The 21,268-nt window shown below is 32.8% G+C and overlaps 1 protein-coding gene across 3 annotated transcripts; it reads left to right on the top strand.

Annotated features, from left to right (window-relative positions):
• Positions 1 to 16,265: 16,265 nt before the first annotated feature.
• LOC107361540 (uncharacterized) lies at positions 16,266 to 18,563 on the top strand. Of its 3 annotated transcripts, XR_016199628.1 has the most exons (6): positions 16,266 to 16,429; positions 16,503 to 16,643; positions 16,703 to 16,868; positions 16,929 to 17,039; positions 17,103 to 18,302; positions 18,463 to 18,563. XR_016199628.1 is itself a non-coding variant. In XM_089268841.1 (5 exons), the coding sequence occupies exons 1-5, from the start codon at positions 16,407 to 16,409 to the stop codon at positions 17,577 to 17,579; spliced, it is 912 nt and encodes a 303-aa protein (XP_089124967.1). In that variant the 5' UTR covers positions 16,266 to 16,406; the 3' UTR covers positions 17,580 to 18,563. The 3 variants fall into 3 exon arrangements, 2 of the variants coding, with proteins under 2 accessions (XP_089124967.1, XP_089124966.1); XM_089268841.1 differs by having other exon boundaries at positions 16,929 to 17,033; positions 17,103 to 18,563; XM_089268840.1 differs by having other exon boundaries at positions 17,103 to 18,563.
• The last annotated feature ends 2,705 nt before the right edge of the window (positions 18,564 to 21,268 follow it).

Genomic DNA, 21,268 nt, shown 5'->3' with positions numbered 1-21,268 from the left:
ATACTTTTCATTCCAAATACTTCGATATATTAGAAGGTACAATTTATTATCGAAATGAACATAATCTGTCATTTTCCATTCTATAATGAACTTGTAATCATCTTTAAGCCAAGGTAAGGATCGCTTCACAGAAACTTTTTCATTTTCATCATCGAAATGCAACAACTCAAGATAATTCCAATCAACCGCTGGTTTAGTTAAACCTGGATTCTTTATTGTTGGAACATGAAGAGCTTCATTGTCACCAAAAGCTATTATTGAATCACTCAATTTACCAGAATATTCAATTTCTTTGATTCTCTGTTGATCAATCAGAATTTTAGGTTTATTATTATGGACGAACAACAATCGTTTTTTATTGGTATTGACCACTTTCCAATCGAGGATCTCAGACACACTAACAACACTTGTTGGTATATCAATTGTTATTGTTTGACCAGCCACATAAATACCATAAGATGTTGTGTGATGATGGGGATTCGTCAAGAAAACACTGTCATGTGTTTTGTAATAAAACGATGAATCATGTTTGGGTGTTTTAAATGAATATGCTTTTGGAGTCAACAGACAAAATTGAAAAATCCATATTAGAAGGTGAATAAACATGATGTGTTTTTTTGAAAATTTTATATTATTCTTGTTCCCTTCCAAATGATCCAATAAACTATAAAATCCTGATACAATCCTGATACTTCTATTAAAAAACGAGTGAAAAAATTTGTTGAATGAAAAATAACAATATTTATTATTTACAAAATGAAACAAAGTTTCTTGCGAGCTTGTCATCAACAACATTTGATCTTGAGCAAGAACTTCAACAAAATGTCAACTAGTAGTTTCTTTGCTGCTATCATAAGATTGCATGGAAAGCTAAGAGATCAACATTGATCCATCAAGTACATCAGCAAGAAAACTCGGAAAGATCTTGGAAAAGCTATTACTTTAATAGTTGATAAAGTTGTGTACATTTTGTATAAACGAGGGATTTTGTATAAATTGTATAGTTTGCTGTCGAGGGAACAGTTTGTTCTTCTTGAGTTTTAGGGGCAGTAAAACTGCGACCATTAGTGCTATCTAAAGATGGCTTCCCGTCCATCAGTTTCCGAGATTGTACTTGGAACTGCTTTCGTTCATTAGAACAACTGCATGTCGGCGTAGTCTGAGCAATTTTTTGAGCAAGGGGGTATCTGCCACCAAAAATCGACCTTATTTGATTTTGAAATTAATTTGATATTATGATAGGGCGTACAAAAAAACACTGTTAACTTTTGTCGAAAGTCTTTTAGGATGACGTGTTTGGCCACAATCGCGCTTCAAAGTTGAAACAATTTCGGGAGATTTTTCGTAAACCAATCAAGCTAGAGTGCTGAAACTTAATATACATATACACATCAATGTACTCTAGCGATCTACAGAAGCGACGTAGATTTGATCCTTATGTATCTATTGGTGAAGAGTGTGTTGACCATGCTGCTGCTAAAGTAAGTTGTTTTCGAGTTTTCATTATAATTCAATAAAAAATTGGATGAAATGAAAGAAGTGATTAACATACTGGTTTATCTATTTTTTCAGTGGATAAGAGCCATAAAATCACCGAAATACAGAAATTATCTGGACGGACTGAGCTCTTGGCATCGAATAAATAAAATGAATGAGGACTTCAGCAATTTCACAGATTTAATGATTGCTAATCCTAATTTTACGTGCAATTGTATACCATCGCTAATGGACGATTGGGATCAACTACAATCTGTAGTCCCACACCGTAAAAATTTCTAACACTATGTGAAACTGGTTCACAATAAGACCAATAAGCGAATAATAAACAAATGAACCAATGAAACAATGACTTCTTTCTTTTGTTTACTTTTTTTCTTAAACATCCTGATTAGGCACGAAATGTAGTTCTATGTAACTCTATTGTTCTTTTTCAATGGCTGCATCAAACATTAATAAGGTTTTTGTCATAATTTTCAATGTACGCCAAAATTTAACATATTTTTACTGTGTAAAAAATTATGCTCTAAAGTATGCTAATCAAGGCCACCTATTTGTTGGATTACAAGAGGTGCCCCAAAGTGTTTGGAACGCTCAAAATGAGTTTTATGATAGTGCTGTGACAACAAAACACCAACAGTATAAGATTGAACATTATCAATTAGGGATTGTGCCTGTTTGTACAATACTTTTCACAACATGATTCAAGCAGTCGTGCTTCCCGAAGGAATTGCCCTTATAAACACCCACAGGTCCCCGAATATGAATAGAGGTGCTGCGAAAACATACTGGGCGACAATGCGATGTTCAGTTTCTCGCTTACTCCATGGCGGAAAGGATAAAGGCAATCGACATTTTGATGCAGTCAAATGTCTGGTTATCGTGGGAGATCTCAACGCAAGTATTGAGAATAAATTATTTGGGAACGACCGTTATTTGAAAAATTTAATAGCAGAGTTCGATTTGTTGCCAGTGAATTCAGAGAACACTTATTTTGGTAAGGATGGAGTCGTTGCAAGGTATGATTATATCTTGCACACGAAAAACATTGTATGGCGACGAGAGCTAGAAGAATTTGATAATCTGTCGTCCGACCATAAGGTTATTGCTAGCGAGTTTCCGCTAGTAGATATCGAAATAAAACAAGCACCTTTCGGCGAACACAAGGACCTTGACTGGCAAGAATTTAAAAATGTAATATACGCCACATTTGCAAAATTTTAATTGTTTTTTAATCCCAATTTGATGAATAAAGTTATCGGCGATTCGCAATTTAAATTTCTAATAAAAATAATTCATTTCTAGCAAATTTGGAGATACTGACGAAGCCCTTTCTTTAGAAAAGCGATAGATGGCGAACCTGGCGACAGTTGGTGATTCTGTATCTTGCCTGTTCTGTCACAGGCAAGATACAGAATTTTGATGAACCTGTTTTTTATGTTTAAAATTGAAAAATCAAACACTTTAAGTGATAGTTAAATCACTGCATCGAGAAGTTATAAGATATAAACTACGAGGGCGAAGCCCGAGTGTTTTATCTCATAGCTTCGAGATATTGTGGTTTAACTGATTTAAACCACTATGTAATCTAATCTCAACACTTTTTTTAAATTTCAAGACACATTTTTGTCTTGATTTTCCATTGCTTTCAATGGGTTGTCCTATTTTCATTTTAGGTTTCTTATCATTTTCATTTTTCATTTTGACTTTTTTTATCAGGTCTAATCACTCTCTTTATCTCTGTCTTAGACCAAACTGTGCATATTTAGTTAACAGTGTTAGTCAACCATCAAGTTAACCAATTTCAAAATAGCGTCAGATTATACAATATAACCATTTGATTAAATACTGGTTACCCTAAACGTAGTGGTTTAAACATTTTTAATCGTGTATATTAATCAACAACTCACGATTGATAAATACATAAACCATTCAAAACATTTCATCTTCATCTGTTGAAAAATCAAGTCAAAAAATGAGTTCTTTCTACAATAACATACAATGTCATGACTTATATTAACTGATCTATCTAATGGTTTTATGTTAAATTCATACAATTTTAATGAAGAAATGATTTATTTCTTTGCTTCAAACAAATTTTTTATCATTTCTGCTTATTTTTTATATGCATAAAATTGAAAAAGATCAATTTAATTAATAACATTGTGAAGTAATTAGCATCCAACTTGGCTGAAAACAAGTATCTGTATCTTGCCTGTTCTGTCAAAGGCAAGATACGGACATCCTCTCTAGTCTCATGTTCATGTTCACTTTCTCATGTAGACAGTTTTACGAGACATGAGACTAAGCTTTTATTTGACTGTTAATTATTATATATTAAGTGCAAGGGCATTAAAGATCATTTTCAAAATTTCATAATTTCATTCAACTTTTCCTCGAAAGAGAAAACTTTTTCGATTTCAGTAGTAATAAAAAGTCCGGGTCTGGATTACTTATCCGTTCTGGATAAATTTTTATCCAAACCCGGGCAACTTTTTGATGATTAAGCAAGGGGTAAGGGAGCGTGGGAAAATTTTTGAGCGGGAAAATGGGATCACTTGTCCGTTCTGGATCAACATTACTATATAAGACTGTGTTATTCTTAATCTTGATAAAGATGGACCCTGAGACTTATAAGAATATAATCAAGATCTTATTAGTCTTGATAATCATTATTGTTATTTTTTTACGTACTTTCTATCGACCGACAAGTGGATATGTCATCAAACTCGCTTAATTATTCAATATCTAATATTTTAAGTTTATGGAAGATAAACGGGCCTTTCAAATTAGAGATACTAATAGAAAAAAGAGATTCAATGCTCAAATCATAAGGAAAAAAGGTGTATTTCTAGTTTTTGGATCTGAAAAGTAATTGGGACTTCATTTAAAGAAGTGACTTCAGCTGGATTGATTCTTCAAGAACTCTATCCTGCAAGCAATGTTAACTTTATTAAAACAGTTAACATTACAGCTCATAGCTATTATCCATTTGCATTCAACATTCAGCATTGAAGTTGTTGAATCATCAAAAGATGCCAATTATGAGCCTGGAAATAACCCTGCTGTATATCTAATTGAAAAAGTTTTAAAATCCTTGACGAATCAATCTGCTCCAAAGTCTTCTACGGTTAAACAGTCAAGCGACTTGATATCCGTGCGATGATTCACAATGTACCATCAACGTTCGGAGTATCACTCACTCCGTCTGAATTTGAATACATTTATGGTTATTATAAGAGTTTCAAAGAGGGACCATTAGAGGTTCACCGCTATGATGTTTCAATAAGGAAATATTCAAAGACTTCTTTTGATATCATGAAGAATGGTACAAAAGTGGTCACTCAACTTTCCTTGTGTGAAAAAATAACCACGTACATTCCACTTGCTCTATACTTCACAAGAAATTGCAGTCGATCAATTCATTGATATTTACGTGCTTTCTTTCTTCATGGGCAAAGATCACATGTTGCGAAAACAATGGACTGCTACTCAATGTCTTTACATTGATCCTGATAATTTGGTTCAATTTGATGTTTAGGGAAATTATTGCGCAATAGATGGCAGCACTAAGTGATAATTTTGGCGGTTGATAACTTTCACTTTCATCAATTATTCAATAACATTGACAGCAATAACATGGTATTGACCAGAACGGATACCAAGAGGTTTAATTATAAAGAACTTGGTATAAAAGTGGACACCGAGGCCAAAAAAGCTGTACAAATAAAACACTGAACTTAAACTAAAACACTAAGAAATGCTGGCAATAAGCAAAGATTCTGAATTCAAATTCGCCGAATATGCCTTGAAGGAGCTCAAAAGAATTACGTACGAGAGGGCTCTAATTTCAATAAATGTAGTTAAACAGTGAAAAAAGCGAAAAAAACAATGTTAAAAAATCATTTCTCAATTAAAAATAAAGGTTCAATACGTTTAGACAAAGTCTTCCCACACTTTTGTTTCCCGCGCGAAAATTTTCCCTTACCCCTTAATTAATCATCAAAAAGTTGTCCGGGTTTGAATAAAAATTTATCCAGAATGGACAAGTGTATCCAGACCCAGACAAGTGTATCCAGACCCGAACACGTAATCCAGACCCGGACTTTTTATTACAACTGATTTCAATCTTTTTGAAGCAATTTTCATAATTCTTGTTGATCTTTTGAATTCAAGAAACTCATTCCCATGTTTCTTATTATAATTTGTATAAGTTATTAGTAAAAATGTTGTAAAGATTGAAAATATTAAAAATAATATCACAATCGTATCCCGACCTCTGGAAACAACAATATGCACCTTCTTAGTATTATTAGGGGTATCAAAAAGTCCCGGGGTTTCGTATGTTTTTCAGATCATTCATGGTAACTATCTAAGTAAATCTCTTCATCCACATACTTAGGCTACTAATAATAGATTCAGCACTAATGATCGCAGCATCTGCATACCTATCATTTCGTAGACTAACATCAATCTTAAATTGACCCGATTTCGTAAAATGCATAGAGAAATTGATGAATACTTCATTTCTTGTTATGTCAGTGAAATGATTATCACCAGCTTGGATAACTAGCTGCTCTTGAGAGGCATTAATCAGTGGTTTATCAAGTTTAATTGTTAGTCTTGTTGGTAAAGAAGGTTTGAACACTAAAGGTGAAATTTTGATGATTTTGAAACAATTGTCGACTGTTAGTTTATCTTTGTTTTTAGGTTGATCATTACGAGTAATTAAATAATTAAATCCAAATGGATGTTTATTAATATAAAAATCTCCTTGTGAGGAATCTATATGCAAGTCAGAATTTATTGTTCCAATATTTAAACAAAATATTAAAATTTCGAGACCAAACTTGGAACTTGGAACTTCTTTCATTAACTGGATCAACTGCGAATCGGCGTAGTCGTAGTTATTGAATACTAATAGTATTTTACTTTAAATGTTTACTCAGTTTACTATTGTTTTTAGGATGTTTGGGGACAATGATTTTTGAGGTTGACCTCCACGTTGAATACGAATGACTTCTCGAAAGAGAGGACAATGCTGATCTAATATTTTTTGAAGCCATTTTCATAATATTTGTTGAACTTTTTACTACAAGAAACTCATTTCGATATTTATTATTATAATTTGCACAAGCCAGCATTAAAGATAAACTAATAAGTGTAACTGAAAATAATAGTAAAATTACTACAAATGTATAATCATGTCTCCTTTCAGGCGCTAAAATATTAACCTTGTCAGTAGATACAGCACTAATGACCGCAGCATCTGCAAATCTATCATTTCGTAGACTAACATCAACCGTAAATTCACCCGATGTTGTTAAATGCATAGAGCAATTGACGATTGATCTCTTTATTGTTATGTCAGTGCAAAGATTGTCACCAGCTTGGATAACTATTTGCTCTTGATCTTTCTTATCCAGTGGTATATCAAGTTGAATGGTTAGTCTTGTTGGTAAAGAAGAGTTGAAGATTAAGGGTGAAATGTTGATGATATTGAAGCAATAGTCAACTGTTAGTAAAGCCTTGTTCTTAGGTTGAGTATCATTAAAACAAATAAAGTTTGACCAAATGCAGTTGTAATAAAGTCCATACATAATACATTGAGCGCAAGTTTTTAGATTAGAACACATTTCGATAGAAACGAAAAGGTTTTCATTGGTATTTTTATCAACATAAATAAATCCAAATGGATGTTTATTAATATAAAAATTTGCTCGTGAGGGATTTTTAAGCAAGTTCGAATTTATTGTACCAAAATTTAAACATGGTGAGGGCCCAATTTCACAAATAGTAGTATGAACGATTGGATTTGTGTGCATTAATATGGTTCTTTTGAAATGTGGATACGGCAGCGTAACAAACAGAATTTTATTGACAAAAGTTGCTTGATAAAAAAAGGTGGTCCCTTCAGTTAAGATAGCGCTGACATTTTTTGAAGGAATAATATTGTCCTTGGTTGAACAATTTTTATAAGAAGTCTTTGTACATTCACCAACTTCTGATCTTAAATGGTATCGTAATAAAGTTGTCTTATCAGAACATGCAGCCGATTCATTTGCAGTTTGTTCAAACAATGAAACAATATCGCTAAAAAAATAGATATGTTGAAAAGTTGTATTACTTGAAGGTTCAAATTGTGTCGTGTGCAATTGGTAACGATCATTTTCATTATCCCAAGGTCCAAAAATGAAAACGAAAATCAAATCCATTATCTGAAAAGTATTGAATTGTGGACTACTGAAATGAATCTCAACTGCACTTGAAATAAGTTCACTTCCTAGGTCGGTACACAATTGAATTATTGATATCTCTTGCGTAACAGATTGGGAATTTACATTCAAAATACTTCGCTTTACTAGAAGGTACAATTTATTGTCGAAATGAATAAAATCCGTCATTTTCCATTCTTTGATGAACTTCCAATCATCTTTAAGCCAAGGTAAGGATCGAAGCACAGAAACCTTTTCATTGCTATCATCGAAATACAACAATTCAATATAATTCCATGTATGAACTGGTTTAATTAAATTTGGATTGAATATTGTTGGAACATGAAGAGCTTCATTATCACCAAAAGCTATTATTGAATCACTCAATTCACCAGAATAATTCATTTTCTTGATTCTCTGCTTATCAATCAGAATATACGGGTTATTTTTATGGACGAACATCAAACGGTCTTTATTGGGATTTACCACTTTCCAATCGAGGATCTCAGACAAATTAACAACACTTGTTGGTATATCAATTGTTATTGTTTGACCAGCCACATAAATACCATACGATGTTGTGTGATTGAAAGGATTCGTCAAGGAAACACTTGCATGTGTTTTATAATAAAAAGCTATATCATGTTTGGGTGTACTAAATGAATATGCTTTTGGAATCAACAGATAAAATTGAAAGATCCATATGAGAAGGTGAATAAACATGATATGTTTTCTTGAAAATTTTATATTATTCTTGTTTCCTTCAAAATTAACATCAACAAATTATCCATTAAACTATCAAATCCTGTTACTGCTATTAAAAACCGACTAAAAAGATATGGTTAATGAAAATATCAATATTTGTCTGACAAGGGAACATTGCGAAGTGTAACTCGCCGATTTTGATGTTCAATAGCTCATTCGAAAGAGCTCGTCGAGTAAATAAAAAGTGTGAATCCTTTGAGAAAATTAACATTGAGAAATCAAAATTTTGCAATCTCACATAGAGAAAAAATGGTCAAACTCAATTTTTCAACAATTTTTTTCATAAATGTTTTTTTCAAAATCGATTTGCACGCGATCTGTGTGTCGCAAAACTACGATCGTAGTACCGAATGAAGCATAAAAGACTAAATTTTCACATTATAAAAAAAAATCGATTAAAAAAATCAAAATCTGACATTTTGTGAGCGTTTTATGCAATCATTCGCGGCCTTAAATTTTCGATCGGAAACCCTGTAACTTTTTCAAAAGTGCGTACGGGCAGCTAATAAATAACAATTTTTGTCTGAGCGAAGCGAAGACATACACGGTGAATTCGCGTTTTTTTGTGTAACGATAACTCAAGAATAATAATCCCGATTTTGATGCAATCTTCAGAATAGGTTCCTATAGGGGTCGAAATTTACTGTATAGTTTTTGGTAAAGATTGGCCCAGCCCCAAAATTCGGGGATATTTTATATCAATAGAGGGCGCCAACACAATTATCACATTTCTGAACAAATTGAACAAATGAGCAAAAACGGGTAAAAATTAATTTCTATCAAATTTAGATTCTGTTGGTTTGTAGGGACCTAAAACCTGAGTCCATTTGTGAGATTTAAAAATTTCTCTGAGCCACAGTTTTTGAGAAAATCGAGTTCAAAGTTCAAACTTGGGTAGCTTTTTGTACAATTATGGAAGTAAATTTATTTTCATGAAGAAATCTACTTCCATAATTGACCAAAAGCGATCGAAATCTCAACTTTGACTTCGAACGGAGATATTATTTAATAGCTCTAATGTACTAAAATTTTTTACTTCTACAAACCTACCAAGGCTCAACACTTTCCTCGAATGCTCGAGTTTTCCCCTGCTCTCTTTTTTAAATAAAAAGTTTTTCGACAGCATAAACACACATAAAATTAAAAATATTGGAAATTGCATATCAAAAGCTCAGACTACACTGTTTGCAGTAGAGCTAGTTATCTACTCGACGAGCTCTTTCAAATGAGCTATTGAACATCAAAATCGGCGAGTTACACTTCGCAATGCTCCCTTGTGAGCGAAGCGAAGACATATGAGGTGAATTCGCGTTTTTTTTGTGGAACGATAACTCAAAAATAAAAATCACGATTTTGATGCAATCTTCAGAATAGATTTCTTTAGAGGTCAAAATTTACTGTATAGTTTTTGGTAAAGATTGGCCCAGTCCCAAAATTTGGGGATATTTTATATCAATAGAGGGCGCCAACACAATTGTCACATTTATGCACAAATTAACACAAGTGGGCAAAAACAGGTAAAAATTAATTTCTTTCAAATTTAGACTCTGTTGGTTTGTAGCGACATAAAGACTGAGTTCATTTTTGCGATTTAAATAGCCCTTTGATCCAGTTTTTGAGAAAATCAAGTTCAAAGGTTAAACTTGGATAGCTTTTTGTACAATTATGGAAGCAAATTTTTTGATGAAAATCATTTTACTGATGTAACTTTTGATGGTCAACCAGAAAATGCACTTATTTTGAGAGGTAAAAATTTCTATTTCTGTACAAAAGGTAACTTAGATTGTCAAAATAAGTGCAATTTCTGGTTGACCATCAAAAGTAAAATTATTTAAATGATTTTCATTAAAAAATCTACTTCCATAATTAACACAAATAAAACTATAAATATTTGAAATTGCAAAAGCTCAGACTACACTGTTTGCAGTAGATCTAGTTATTTACAAAATGAAACAAAGTTTCCTGTGAGCTTGTCATCAGCATGAACTGATCATTGAACTTCAGCAAGAACTTTCGCTCACAAGATTCGCCAAAATGTCAACTAGAAGTTTCTTTACTGCTATCATAAGATTGTATGGAAAGCTAAGAGATCAACATTGATTCATCAAGTACATCAGCAAGAAAACTCTGTAACCAAAACGAAGGCAATTGTCATCACGAATGAATTTATTAACTCTTCGGTTCTTCCTAAAATCTCTATTGCCAAATGGGTATTCTTCATCATCAGTAGATAAAGAATAAAATTGAAGGTTGTTAGAGCAAAATTCTTGACGAATCCAGGGTAGGTGGAAGGGGGCTTCCAAAGGGCTTAATCTTTGGGTAAGCTTTGCGAGGGTTTGCCCACCTCAGGACTCTGGCGAGATTCGACCGCTAACACCGAGGTGCAGGATACAACATATGAAAGTTAACAATCTTATCGCTTACGTTAACCATTAGGCTATCGCAAAGTTGTGAGCGGCCCTGTCGCCTAGCGGTATTGTTTGTACAACTCTTTGAAATTATTAACAGCTAATCAATCAAGTAGCGAGAAATCTTTGAGTGATTATTTTAATCAATCTAATTGGTTTGGTGCATACAGATGAGGTGACCAGTTGGAGATCGCATTGCACTCCGAATTAAAAAAGTTTACTCGATGGGCCATTTGAAAATGATGACATGAAGTCATTGACTGCAGATTGTATTATACTTCAAGATTTGACTTTTACACTGGTTCATTTAGATTGAATGGTGACAATTATTTTCGTGGTTGAAGGCGATCTTTTCCTCGAGCGAGAAAACTTTTTTGATTTCATACTTTTTGAAGCAATATTCATAATTCTTGTTGATCTTTTGACTTCAAGAAACTCATTGCCATGTTTCTTATTATAATTTGTATAAGTTATTAGTAAAAATATTGTAAAGATTGAAAATATTACAAATAATATCGAAATCGTATATCGACTTTTGGAAACAACAATATAAATCTTCTTAGTAGATACAGCACTAATGACCACAGTATCTGCATATCTATCACTTCGTAGACTAACATCAATCTTAAAGTGACCCGATTTTGTTAAATGCAAAGAGCAATTGATGAATACTTCATTCGTTGTTATGTCAGTGCAATGATTGTCACCAGCTTGGATAACTAGTTGCTCTTGATCATCCTTAATCAGTGGTTTATCAAGTTGAATAGTTAGTCTTGTCGGTAAAGAAGAGTTGAACACCAAAGGTGAGATAGCGATGACTTTAAAACAATTGTTGACTGTTATTACAGCCTTGTTTTTAGGTTGATTATCATGAACACAAATTGAATTTGACCAAATGCAGTCAGAATAAAATCCATAAATAATACATTGAGTACAAGTTTTTAGATTTGAACACACTTCAATGGGAATGAAAAGATTTTCATTTGTTTCTTTTTCAACGTAAAAAAATCCAATTGGATGTTTATTAATATAAAAATTTACTTGTGCGGAAATTATGAGCAAGTGCGAATTTATTGTACCAAGATTTAAGCATTGTGCGGGCGCAGGATGATATTCACAAATAGCAGAGTAAATTATTGGATTTGTGTGCAGCAATATGTTTCTTTTCAGATGTGGATACGGCAGTGTAACAAACTGGATTTTTTGGACTAAAGTTGCTCGAGAATCAAAAAGTGAATAAAAAACATACCTTCCAGTTAAGATGTCACTGACATTTCTTGAAGGGACAATATTTTCCATCGTTGAACAACTTTTATGAGAGCTCTTTTTACATTCACCAACTTCTGATCTTAAATAGTGCCTTAATAAAGTGCTTTTATCAGAAGCCGAGGAGCATTCAATTGCAGTTTCTGCAAACAAAGAAACAATATCGCGTAAAAAATAGATATCATAAATTTTTGTATTATTTGAAGGTCGCAATTGTGTTGTGTGCAATTGGTAACGATCATACTCAGTTTCATGTGGTCCAAAAATGAAAACGAAAATCAAATCGATTATCTGATTAGTAATGAATTCTGGTCGAGTGAAATGAACTTCAACTGCACTTGAAATAAGTTCACTTCCCTTGTCGAGACAAAATTGTATTATTGATATCTCTTGAGTAACATTTGAGTTCTTTTCATCTGAAATACTTCGCTTTATTAGAAGGTACAATTTATTGTCGAAATGAATATAATCCATCATTTTCCATTCCTTAATGAACTTCCAATCATCATCCTTAAGCCACGGTAAGGATCGAAGCACAGAAATCTTTTCATTTTTATCATCGAAATACAACAATTCGATATAATTCCATTTATAAACTGGTTTAGTTAAATTTGGATTGAATATTGTTGGAACATGAAGAGCTTCATTATCACCAAAAGCTATTATTGAATCACTCAATTCACCAGAATAATTCATTTTCTTGATTCTCTGTTGATAAATCAGAATATACGGTTTATTTTTATGGACGAACATTAATCGATCTTCTATGAGATTGACTACTTTCCAATCGAGAATGTCAGACACATTAACTACACTTTTTGGAATGTCAATTGTTATTGTTTTACCAGCAACATAAATACCATAAGATGTTGCGTGATTATCGGGATTCGTCAAGAAAACACTTGCATGTGTTTTATAATAAAAAGCTATATCATGTTTGGGTGTTCTAAATGAATATGCTTTTGGAATAAACAGACAAAATTGAAAGATCCATATTAAAAGGTGAGTAAACATGATATGTTTTCTTGAAAATTTATATTATTCTTGTTCCCTTCCAAATAAACACCAACAAATTATCCAATAAACTACCAAATCCTGATATAATCCTTTGCTACTATTAAAAAGCGAGGTAAAAGACCTGTTGAATGAAAAGAAAAATTTTATTTACGAAATTAAACTTTGTTTAATACAGTACAGTAATACAAGTTATGTACATTTTGTATAAACGAGAGTTTGCTGTCGAGTGAAGAGTTTGGTCTTCTTGAATTTTTAGGGGCAGTAAAACTGAGCCCATTAGTGCTATTAAACGACGATGGTTTCTCCAATCGTCATTTGCTGAGACCAAACTTGGAACTTGGAATTTCTTGCATTAAATAGATCAACTGGAAATCGGCGTAGTCGTAGTTATTGAATACTAATATTATTTTACTTTAAATGTTTACTCAGTTTACTATTGAATTTAGGATGTTTTGGGACAATGATTTTTGAGTTTGACCTCCACGTTGAATAAGAACGACTCCTCGAAAGAGAGGACAGTGCTGATCTAATATTTTTTGAAGTCATTTGCATAATATTTGTTGAACTTTTAGCTACAAGAAACTCATTTCGATATTTATTATTATAATTTGCACAAGCCAGCAACAAAGATAAAATAATAAGTGAAACTGAAAATAATAGCAAAATTACTACAAATGCATAATGTCTCCTTCCAGGCGCTAAAATATTAACCTTGTCAGTAGATACAGCACTAATGACCGCAGCATCTGCATATCTATCACTCCGTAGACTAACATTGATCTTAAATTCACCCGATGTTGTTAAATGCATAAAGCAATTGATGAATGCTTCATTTATTGTTATGTTAGTGCAATGATTGTCACCAGCTTGGATAACTAGCTGCTCTTGATCTTTCTTATTCAGTGGTATATCAAGTTTAATAGTTAGTCTTCTCGGTAAAGAAGAGTTGAAGAATAAGGGTGAAATGTTGATGATATTGAAGCAATAGTCGACTGTTAGTGCAACCTTGTTCTTAGGTTGAGTATCATGAAAACAAATTAAGTTTGACCAAATGCAGTTGTAATAAAGTCCATACATAATACATTGAGTACAAGTTTTTAGATGTGAACACATCTCAATGGGAAGGAAAAACAATCCTTTATTTTGTTTAGCAATGTAATTAAATCCAAATGGATTTTTATTTATATAAAACTCTGTTGAAGAATTGTAAATCAAACTTGATTTATCGAAAGGGTTGCAAGCTATTGACGAAATCGTGTAGCTACAAACTGTAGTATTTATGACAGATATTGCGTGCCTCAAAAGATGGTTTATAAAGTGTGGATAGGGCAGCGATAAAAACTGAACTTTATGAAATGCAACTTGTTGAAGGTTAAATTGCGCTAAAAAAGTAATCGACGGTAAAAGCATTTGGCTGCCATCTCTCGAAGGAACGATATTTTCATTCGTTGAACAGCTTTTATAAGAAGTCTTTTTACATTCACCGTCTTCTGATGTTAAATGATGCCGCATTAAAGTGATGTTACCAAAACCAGAGGCACAGTCATTTGCAGTTTCGTCAAACAATGGGACAAAATTAATCAGAGAATAGGTTGTTTGTGATGGTAAACTGAGAGGAGATATATACTGTTCAGTGTACAAATGGAAATCCTTATTCTCATGATCTGAAGGTGCCAGAATTAAAAAGAACTTCGCCGCAACTACTTTAACAGTTCTGAATTCAGGTTTAGTGAAACGAATCTCAACTGCACTTGAAATAAGTTCAATTCCTTTGTCGAGACACAATCGTATTATTGATATCTCTTGAATAACAGCTTTAGAATTCGCCTTCGAAATAGCTCGATGTATTGCAAGGTACAATTTATCGTCGAAATGAATATAATCCATCATTTTCCATTCTCTAATCCATTTCCAATCATCTTTAAGCCAAGGTAATGATCTAATTACAGAAACCTTTTCATTTTTATCATCGAAATGCAATAATTCAATATAATTCCATTTACGAGCTGGTTCACTTGGTAGTGGACTGGCTATTGTTGGTACATGAAGAGCTTCATTATAACCAAAAGCTATTATTGAATCACTCAATTCACCAGAATAATCCATTTGCTTGATTTGCTGCCGCTCAATCAGAATTTGAGCTTTCTTATTATGGACGAACATTAATTGATTTTCATTGGTATTGACCACTTTCCAATCGAGGATCTCAGACATATTAGCTACATTTTTTGGTATATTAATCGTTGTTGTTTTACCAGCCACATAAATACCATAAGATGTTGTGTGATTCAAGGGATAATTCACAGACACACTTGCATGTGTTTTAAAATAAAAAGCTAAGTCATGTTTTGGTGGTTTAAATGAATATGTTTTTTGAATCAAAAGACAAAATTTGAGGAGCCATATCAAAAGGTGAATAGACATGGTAAGTTTTACAGAAATATAATATTATTCCCGTTTCCTTTCAAATAAAAACAAATGATTAAATAAACTATCATATCCCGATACTTTCATCTAAAGTGAATCAATAAAATCCTATTATTAACCGACAAAAAGTGAGTGAAATAAAGAGATCTGTTATGAAAAGAGTTGACAAAAAAACTTTCGAGTTAAGAGTTGGGATTTTGTTGGATTGTAACGGCATGAAATCTAAGCCATTATTTTAGCCTTATTTTGAGAGAAAAACAAAAATTTTTAGAAAAGAAAAAGATTCAATAAAAAAGTAATGAAAGAATGAAAAATTTACAATAAAATCGGACAAAATTAAAGATATTTTAGAGCTGTTCGAGCTCTGCAGTTTTAGTCTTTGCCGATCGCATTGTACTCCATATTGAAACCTGTTTACTCGATGAGCCACTTGTGAATGATTGAATAAAGTTAATGGATACGAAAAGTATTTTAGGCTCGTATTCACCAACCGAGATTAAACCTGAAATCACTTTGAGCTTCAGATCAACTGATTTTGACTTTAAATAAAAATTTTGTTTCACCAACTTAGCTTATCCAAAGCTTAGATCAACTGATTTCAGATCAAACTAAATTGATCTCACCTTTTTTGATGCTAATATTAGCAAAATTAAATTAATAGATAGCCCCTACTAAGGCATTTGTTTACATTTTGAACCTTTTGTTTACATTTTTTTCACCCAAATTCACCAAAATCCATCATCTTTATCCTTTTTAAGGTGTTTTTGTGAACATTTTCATTAAATTTTTGATATTATTAGTTACTATCAACATGTCAACAACTCAAATTAATGGGTAAGTAATAATTTGTCCTAAATTACATATTGTTATAACAAATAATGATTTATATTTCTGTTTTTTTCGCTAGCGTAACCTTTTGTCGCAACTTTGTAAATCGTGGTTACTGTTATGGACTTGGCTGTAAATATCTCCATGTAGATAGACAAATTGAATCTCATTACAAACGGACTGGTAGATTACCAACGGAATTAGCAAATGAATGGTGCAAGTAAGTTTTAATTCCGCTAGCGTAAGTTTCTATACTGATTTTTTATTTATCATTTTCAGCACCCAAAAAATATTGGCAAAAAGAGACCCGAATGTTTGCCAAGATCAAAATCAATCAAAGTGTTTCCGGGTTAATTGTAAATTTGGAACCCACCATGTCTTTAGAACAGACATGGATGCTGGAAACATTGTTGAATTCACATTCAGACCTAGCCCTAAAATGATGGTAAGTCATATTACAATGAAAATTACCAATTTTTTAATATTTTTTTCTCTTTATTTCAAGGATTACTTAGCGCATATTTACCAGGCTCCAAAACCTTACTGGTACTCGGATGTTTTATGCCACATCAGAACCCCTTTTCCACTACTGGCTGAGCACATCATTAAAGTATTGGTATTTTTTTTCGCTGGCGTAATTTTATCGAAAATTGACCATTGTTTTGTTTTGTTTTTACAGAAACCATTCCGGATTCAAAGGAGTCAAGTTTCTTTTTATTATAATGAGCGGGAAATCATGCCAAATGATTCCAATGTGACTCCATATTCACTTGACATCGGCAATGGTGTCATCGTTGATATTTCTTTTGATGGTTCGCTAGCGGAGATGGACTGTTCAATTTGTTTAAATGTCGCATCGGAAAGATGCTATTGTTTCCCCTGCAACCACTTTTTTTGTATTGATTGTTCCCTCAGTTGGTTCTTTGGACTCAGCAACAGTAATTTGAAACTCTGCCCTTTATGTAGGGCTGATGTTAATCAACTACATTTTAGGGTTGAGGGTCAAATTACTGTTGCTGATTACAGGAACCTGGCTCAAATGTCAGATAATGAATTGTCTGATTGGACAAATCATTATCTTGCCCGGCCTTTTTTTCGACTTGAGGAACCATCAAATATTGTTAATTATTTGCCTGCTGATTTCGGTGGTTACTGATTAAAAAGTTTTGTTTTCCATTCTTCTTTTGTTTTTTTCAGTTTTTGTGCTCTTTAAATATGGCTAAGGTTCGCGGTAAGAATTTTACAGATAAAGAAAAGGAACTTCTTGTTTCTCTCATTGAAGATCATCCTAAAAAAGAGTTAACAACGAATCGAAACAACGACAAAGATACTTCTATTGCCAAGAAAAACTTCTGGTGTGAAATTGCTGAAAGTTTAAATTCCGCTAGCGGAAATGCAACAACTTTCAATGGTGACCAGTTGAAGATTTGTTTAAAAACATGGTAACTCGTGCTAAAAATGCTCAAGCGGAAAACAAAAAAGAAACTATAAAAACTGGTGGTGGTCAAAAGGAAAGTGAAATCGGTTCAATCAACAGTAAAGTTATTAATGTGATTGGAGATACCATAAAGCCATATGACAACCAATTCGATTCAGATGCCAAGTTTTTTTCTCAATCAGAGGTTCTTACTCTAGATGACGAAAATGAATCATCACAAATTACGCTAGCGTCAACTAAACAGCCAGTGATGGAACAAAACAAAAAAAGGAAATATGCTTCGATAGAGGAAAAAAAATGTATTTATTGAGAAAATGGAATTGGAAAAGTCTGTTTTGATCCAAAAGATGAAGAATATGAAAAGGAAACAATTTCTTATTGATCTTCAAATTAAACAAGTACTTGCAGCCTCTGGAATAGACTACTCGGTTGATGTTGAAGGTACGCTAGCGGACCTTGGTTTAAATTGATTTATTATTAATCTTCTTTTCCCAAAACCTGCTTCTGTTCCTTGTTCAATTCTTTCCGATTCACGATGAACGATGGGATTCTCATCTATATCTGTATCTTCTTCTACAAATTCATCTTTTTCAATAATTAGAAAATTCCAAAGAACTGCTGTGGCCAATATAACTGTCAATGAAGTTGTGAATTTCAAACGTAGGTCATTTAAACAATAAAATCTTCTTTTCCATGCTCCAATACTCCTTTCGACCAAATTTCTCGTCTTTATATGTTTCTTTTGATAAATCATCTCCGCTAGCGTATTAGGATCACTCAATGGTGTCATAAGATATGTTTTACATGGATAAGCTGAATCACCAAGCAAATGTCCTGTATAACTTTGTGATTCTAATACGTAATAAGGTTCACTGTGTTTAAATATTCTACTATCGTGAGTACTTCCTGGCCATCTTGCATTTATGTGTAAAAATTTCATATTATGGTCAAAAACAACTTGACAGTTAACTGTTATCTCATTTTTTCGGTTTCTGAATCTTTCATGTAAATCTTTCGGTACTTTAACTTTAATATGAGTTCCATCAACAACACCAATTACACCAGGAAACCCTGCAATCTTTGAAAAACCAGAATGCAACTGAATTAGTGAATAAGTATCCGCTAGCGTAATTAATATTTACCTTGGCTTCTTCTGTAGGAGATGGAAAAACAATATATTGTGGAAGTTTTCTTGCTAAAACAGTAGACACTTTCAACACTATTCTTGAAATTGTTGGTTGCGAAAATCCGATAAGATCACCACTTACTATTTGGAATGAACCAGTTGCAAAGAATCTCAATGCTATAAGAAGTTGATTTTCGGGACTAACAGGGTTATTTCTTTTTCCAAATATTTCTATTTCATCTTTGATGAGGGGTAGAAGCACGTGGAAAGTCTCTTTATTCATTCGGAACCTTTTTTTGAATTCAAAATCATCAAACAGTACAAGAAGGTCATTTTTCGGTAATATTGTTCTTCTTTGAGGATTTCTACGCTGGCGAAAACCAAAAGCGAATAGATATTCATCCATTCTCCAGAAATTTAAGAAAAAACTTAATTAATTTACACTCAAAGATCAAGACAAAACACATGTAAATGAAAAAACAAGTCGATATCAAGGAGATGATCTTGGTAATTACCAAGATCAAATTTTGATCCACACTTGATCAATATCCACAATCAAATTGAGCATGACCCGAGTTGGTGAATCAACATTTTAATATCGGATCAAATAATTTCGGTTGGTGAAATCAAAAAAATTGATTTCAAGATTAGTTTGGTCAGCTGTGATCTTAGCTTAGGTGTGATCTGAGATCAAATTTTAATTTCAATTGGTGAAACAAAAAAGTTAAGATTAATCAGTTTGATCTCCGAATCAAGCTTAAACTCGGTTGGTGAATACGGCCCTTACTTTGCATATTTAACTAGTTAACGGTTCCATTTGAAATGTTTGGGAACAGTGGTTTTTGAGGTTGTCCTCCACGTTGAACGCGAACGACTGCTCGAAAGAGAGAACAGTGATGATTTAATACTTTTTGTAGCCATTCGCATGATATTTGCTGAACTTTTAACTTCAATAAACTCATTTTGATGTTTAGCATTATGAATTGAATAACCGAGCACTAAAAATATACTAATAAATGAAACTGTCATTATTAGTAAAATTAACACAAATGTATAATAATAATCATTCTCAGGCGCTAATATCTTAACCTTCTCAGTAGATACAGAACTAAGGATCGCCGCATCTGCATATCTATCATTTCGTAGACTAACATCAATCTTGAATCGACCCGATTTTGTTAAATGCATAGAGCAATTGATGAATGGTCCATTCATTGTTATGTCAGTGCAATGATTGTCACCAGCTTGGATAACTAGCTGCTCTTGAGAAGCCGTAAAATTCAGTGATTTGTCGAGTCCGATTGTTAGCATTGTCGATGATGAAGAGTTGAAGATTAAGGGTGAAATATTGATGACTTTGAAGCAATGGTCGACTGTTAGTTCAGCCTTGTTCTTAGGTTGAGTATCAGGAACACAAATAGAGTTTGACCAAATGCAGTCAAAATAAAGTCCATACATAATACATTGAGTACAAGTTTTTAGATTTGGGCACACTTCGATGGGAATGAAAAGGATTTGATTAGTTTCTTTCGTTACGTAAACGAATCCGTTTGGATATTTATTGATATCAAAATCGGCTTGGGCAAATGGAGCGAAATAGTTCGAGTTTGCAATGAAATTTTTGGAATGTCAATTGTTATTGTTTGACCAGCCACATAAAAACTGTAAGATATTGTGTGATTATCGGGATTCGTCAAGAAAACACTTGCGTGTGTTTTGTAATAAAACGATGAATCATGTTTGGGTGTTTTAAATGAATATGCTTTTGGAATCAACAGACAAAATTGAAAAATCCATATTAGAAGGTGAATAAACATGATGTGTTTTTTTTTGAAAATTTTATATTATTCTTGTTCCCTTCAAAAAAAACATCAACAAATGATCCAATAAACTATCAAATCCTGATACAATCCGAGCGAGTGAAAAGATTTGTTGAAAGAAAATAATATTTAATATTTACAGAATGCAATTTTGTAAGAAATCTCCATTTCCAAATGGATATTTTCCACCATCAGTAGATAAGAATACAATTAATTCTTGTTGTAAACAAAATGATCTTGGAGTTGCTATTGACCTAATAGTTGCTAGAGTTTTGTGATTATTTCAATGAATGTAATTGTTTTATAATTCAAATGACAAGTTACAGATCGCATTGCATCCGAATTGAAACAGTTTACGCAATGTGCCTTTTGTAAATGATTGAATAAAGTTATTGGATATAGATTATATTGTACTGCAAGATTTTACTAGTTAACTGGTTCATTTAGAATGTTTGGGGACA

Source organism: Tetranychus urticae, chromosome 3 (genome assembly GCF_039701765.1).
Source record: "Tetranychus urticae isolate SD_2017Ah chromosome 3, NJAU_TeUrti_SD_1.0, whole genome shotgun sequence".
NCBI lineage: Eukaryota > Metazoa > Arthropoda > Arachnida > Trombidiformes > Tetranychidae > Tetranychus > Tetranychus urticae.
This window is presented reverse-complemented; position numbering and strand designations above follow the sequence as displayed.

Bases quoted from the DNA above. Each gene is read 5' to 3' on its own strand.
- LOC107361540 (XM_089268840.1), top strand. From the start codon at position 16,407: ATGTCAACAACTCAAATTAATGG. The intron at 16,644-16,702 runs GTAAGTTTTAAT...TATCATTTTCAG, and splicing joins TTAGCAAATGAATGGTGCAA to CACCCAAAAAATATTGGCAA. The intron at 16,869-16,928 runs GTAAGTCATATT...CTTTATTTCAAG, and splicing joins GACCTAGCCCTAAAATGATG to GATTACTTAGCGCATATTTA.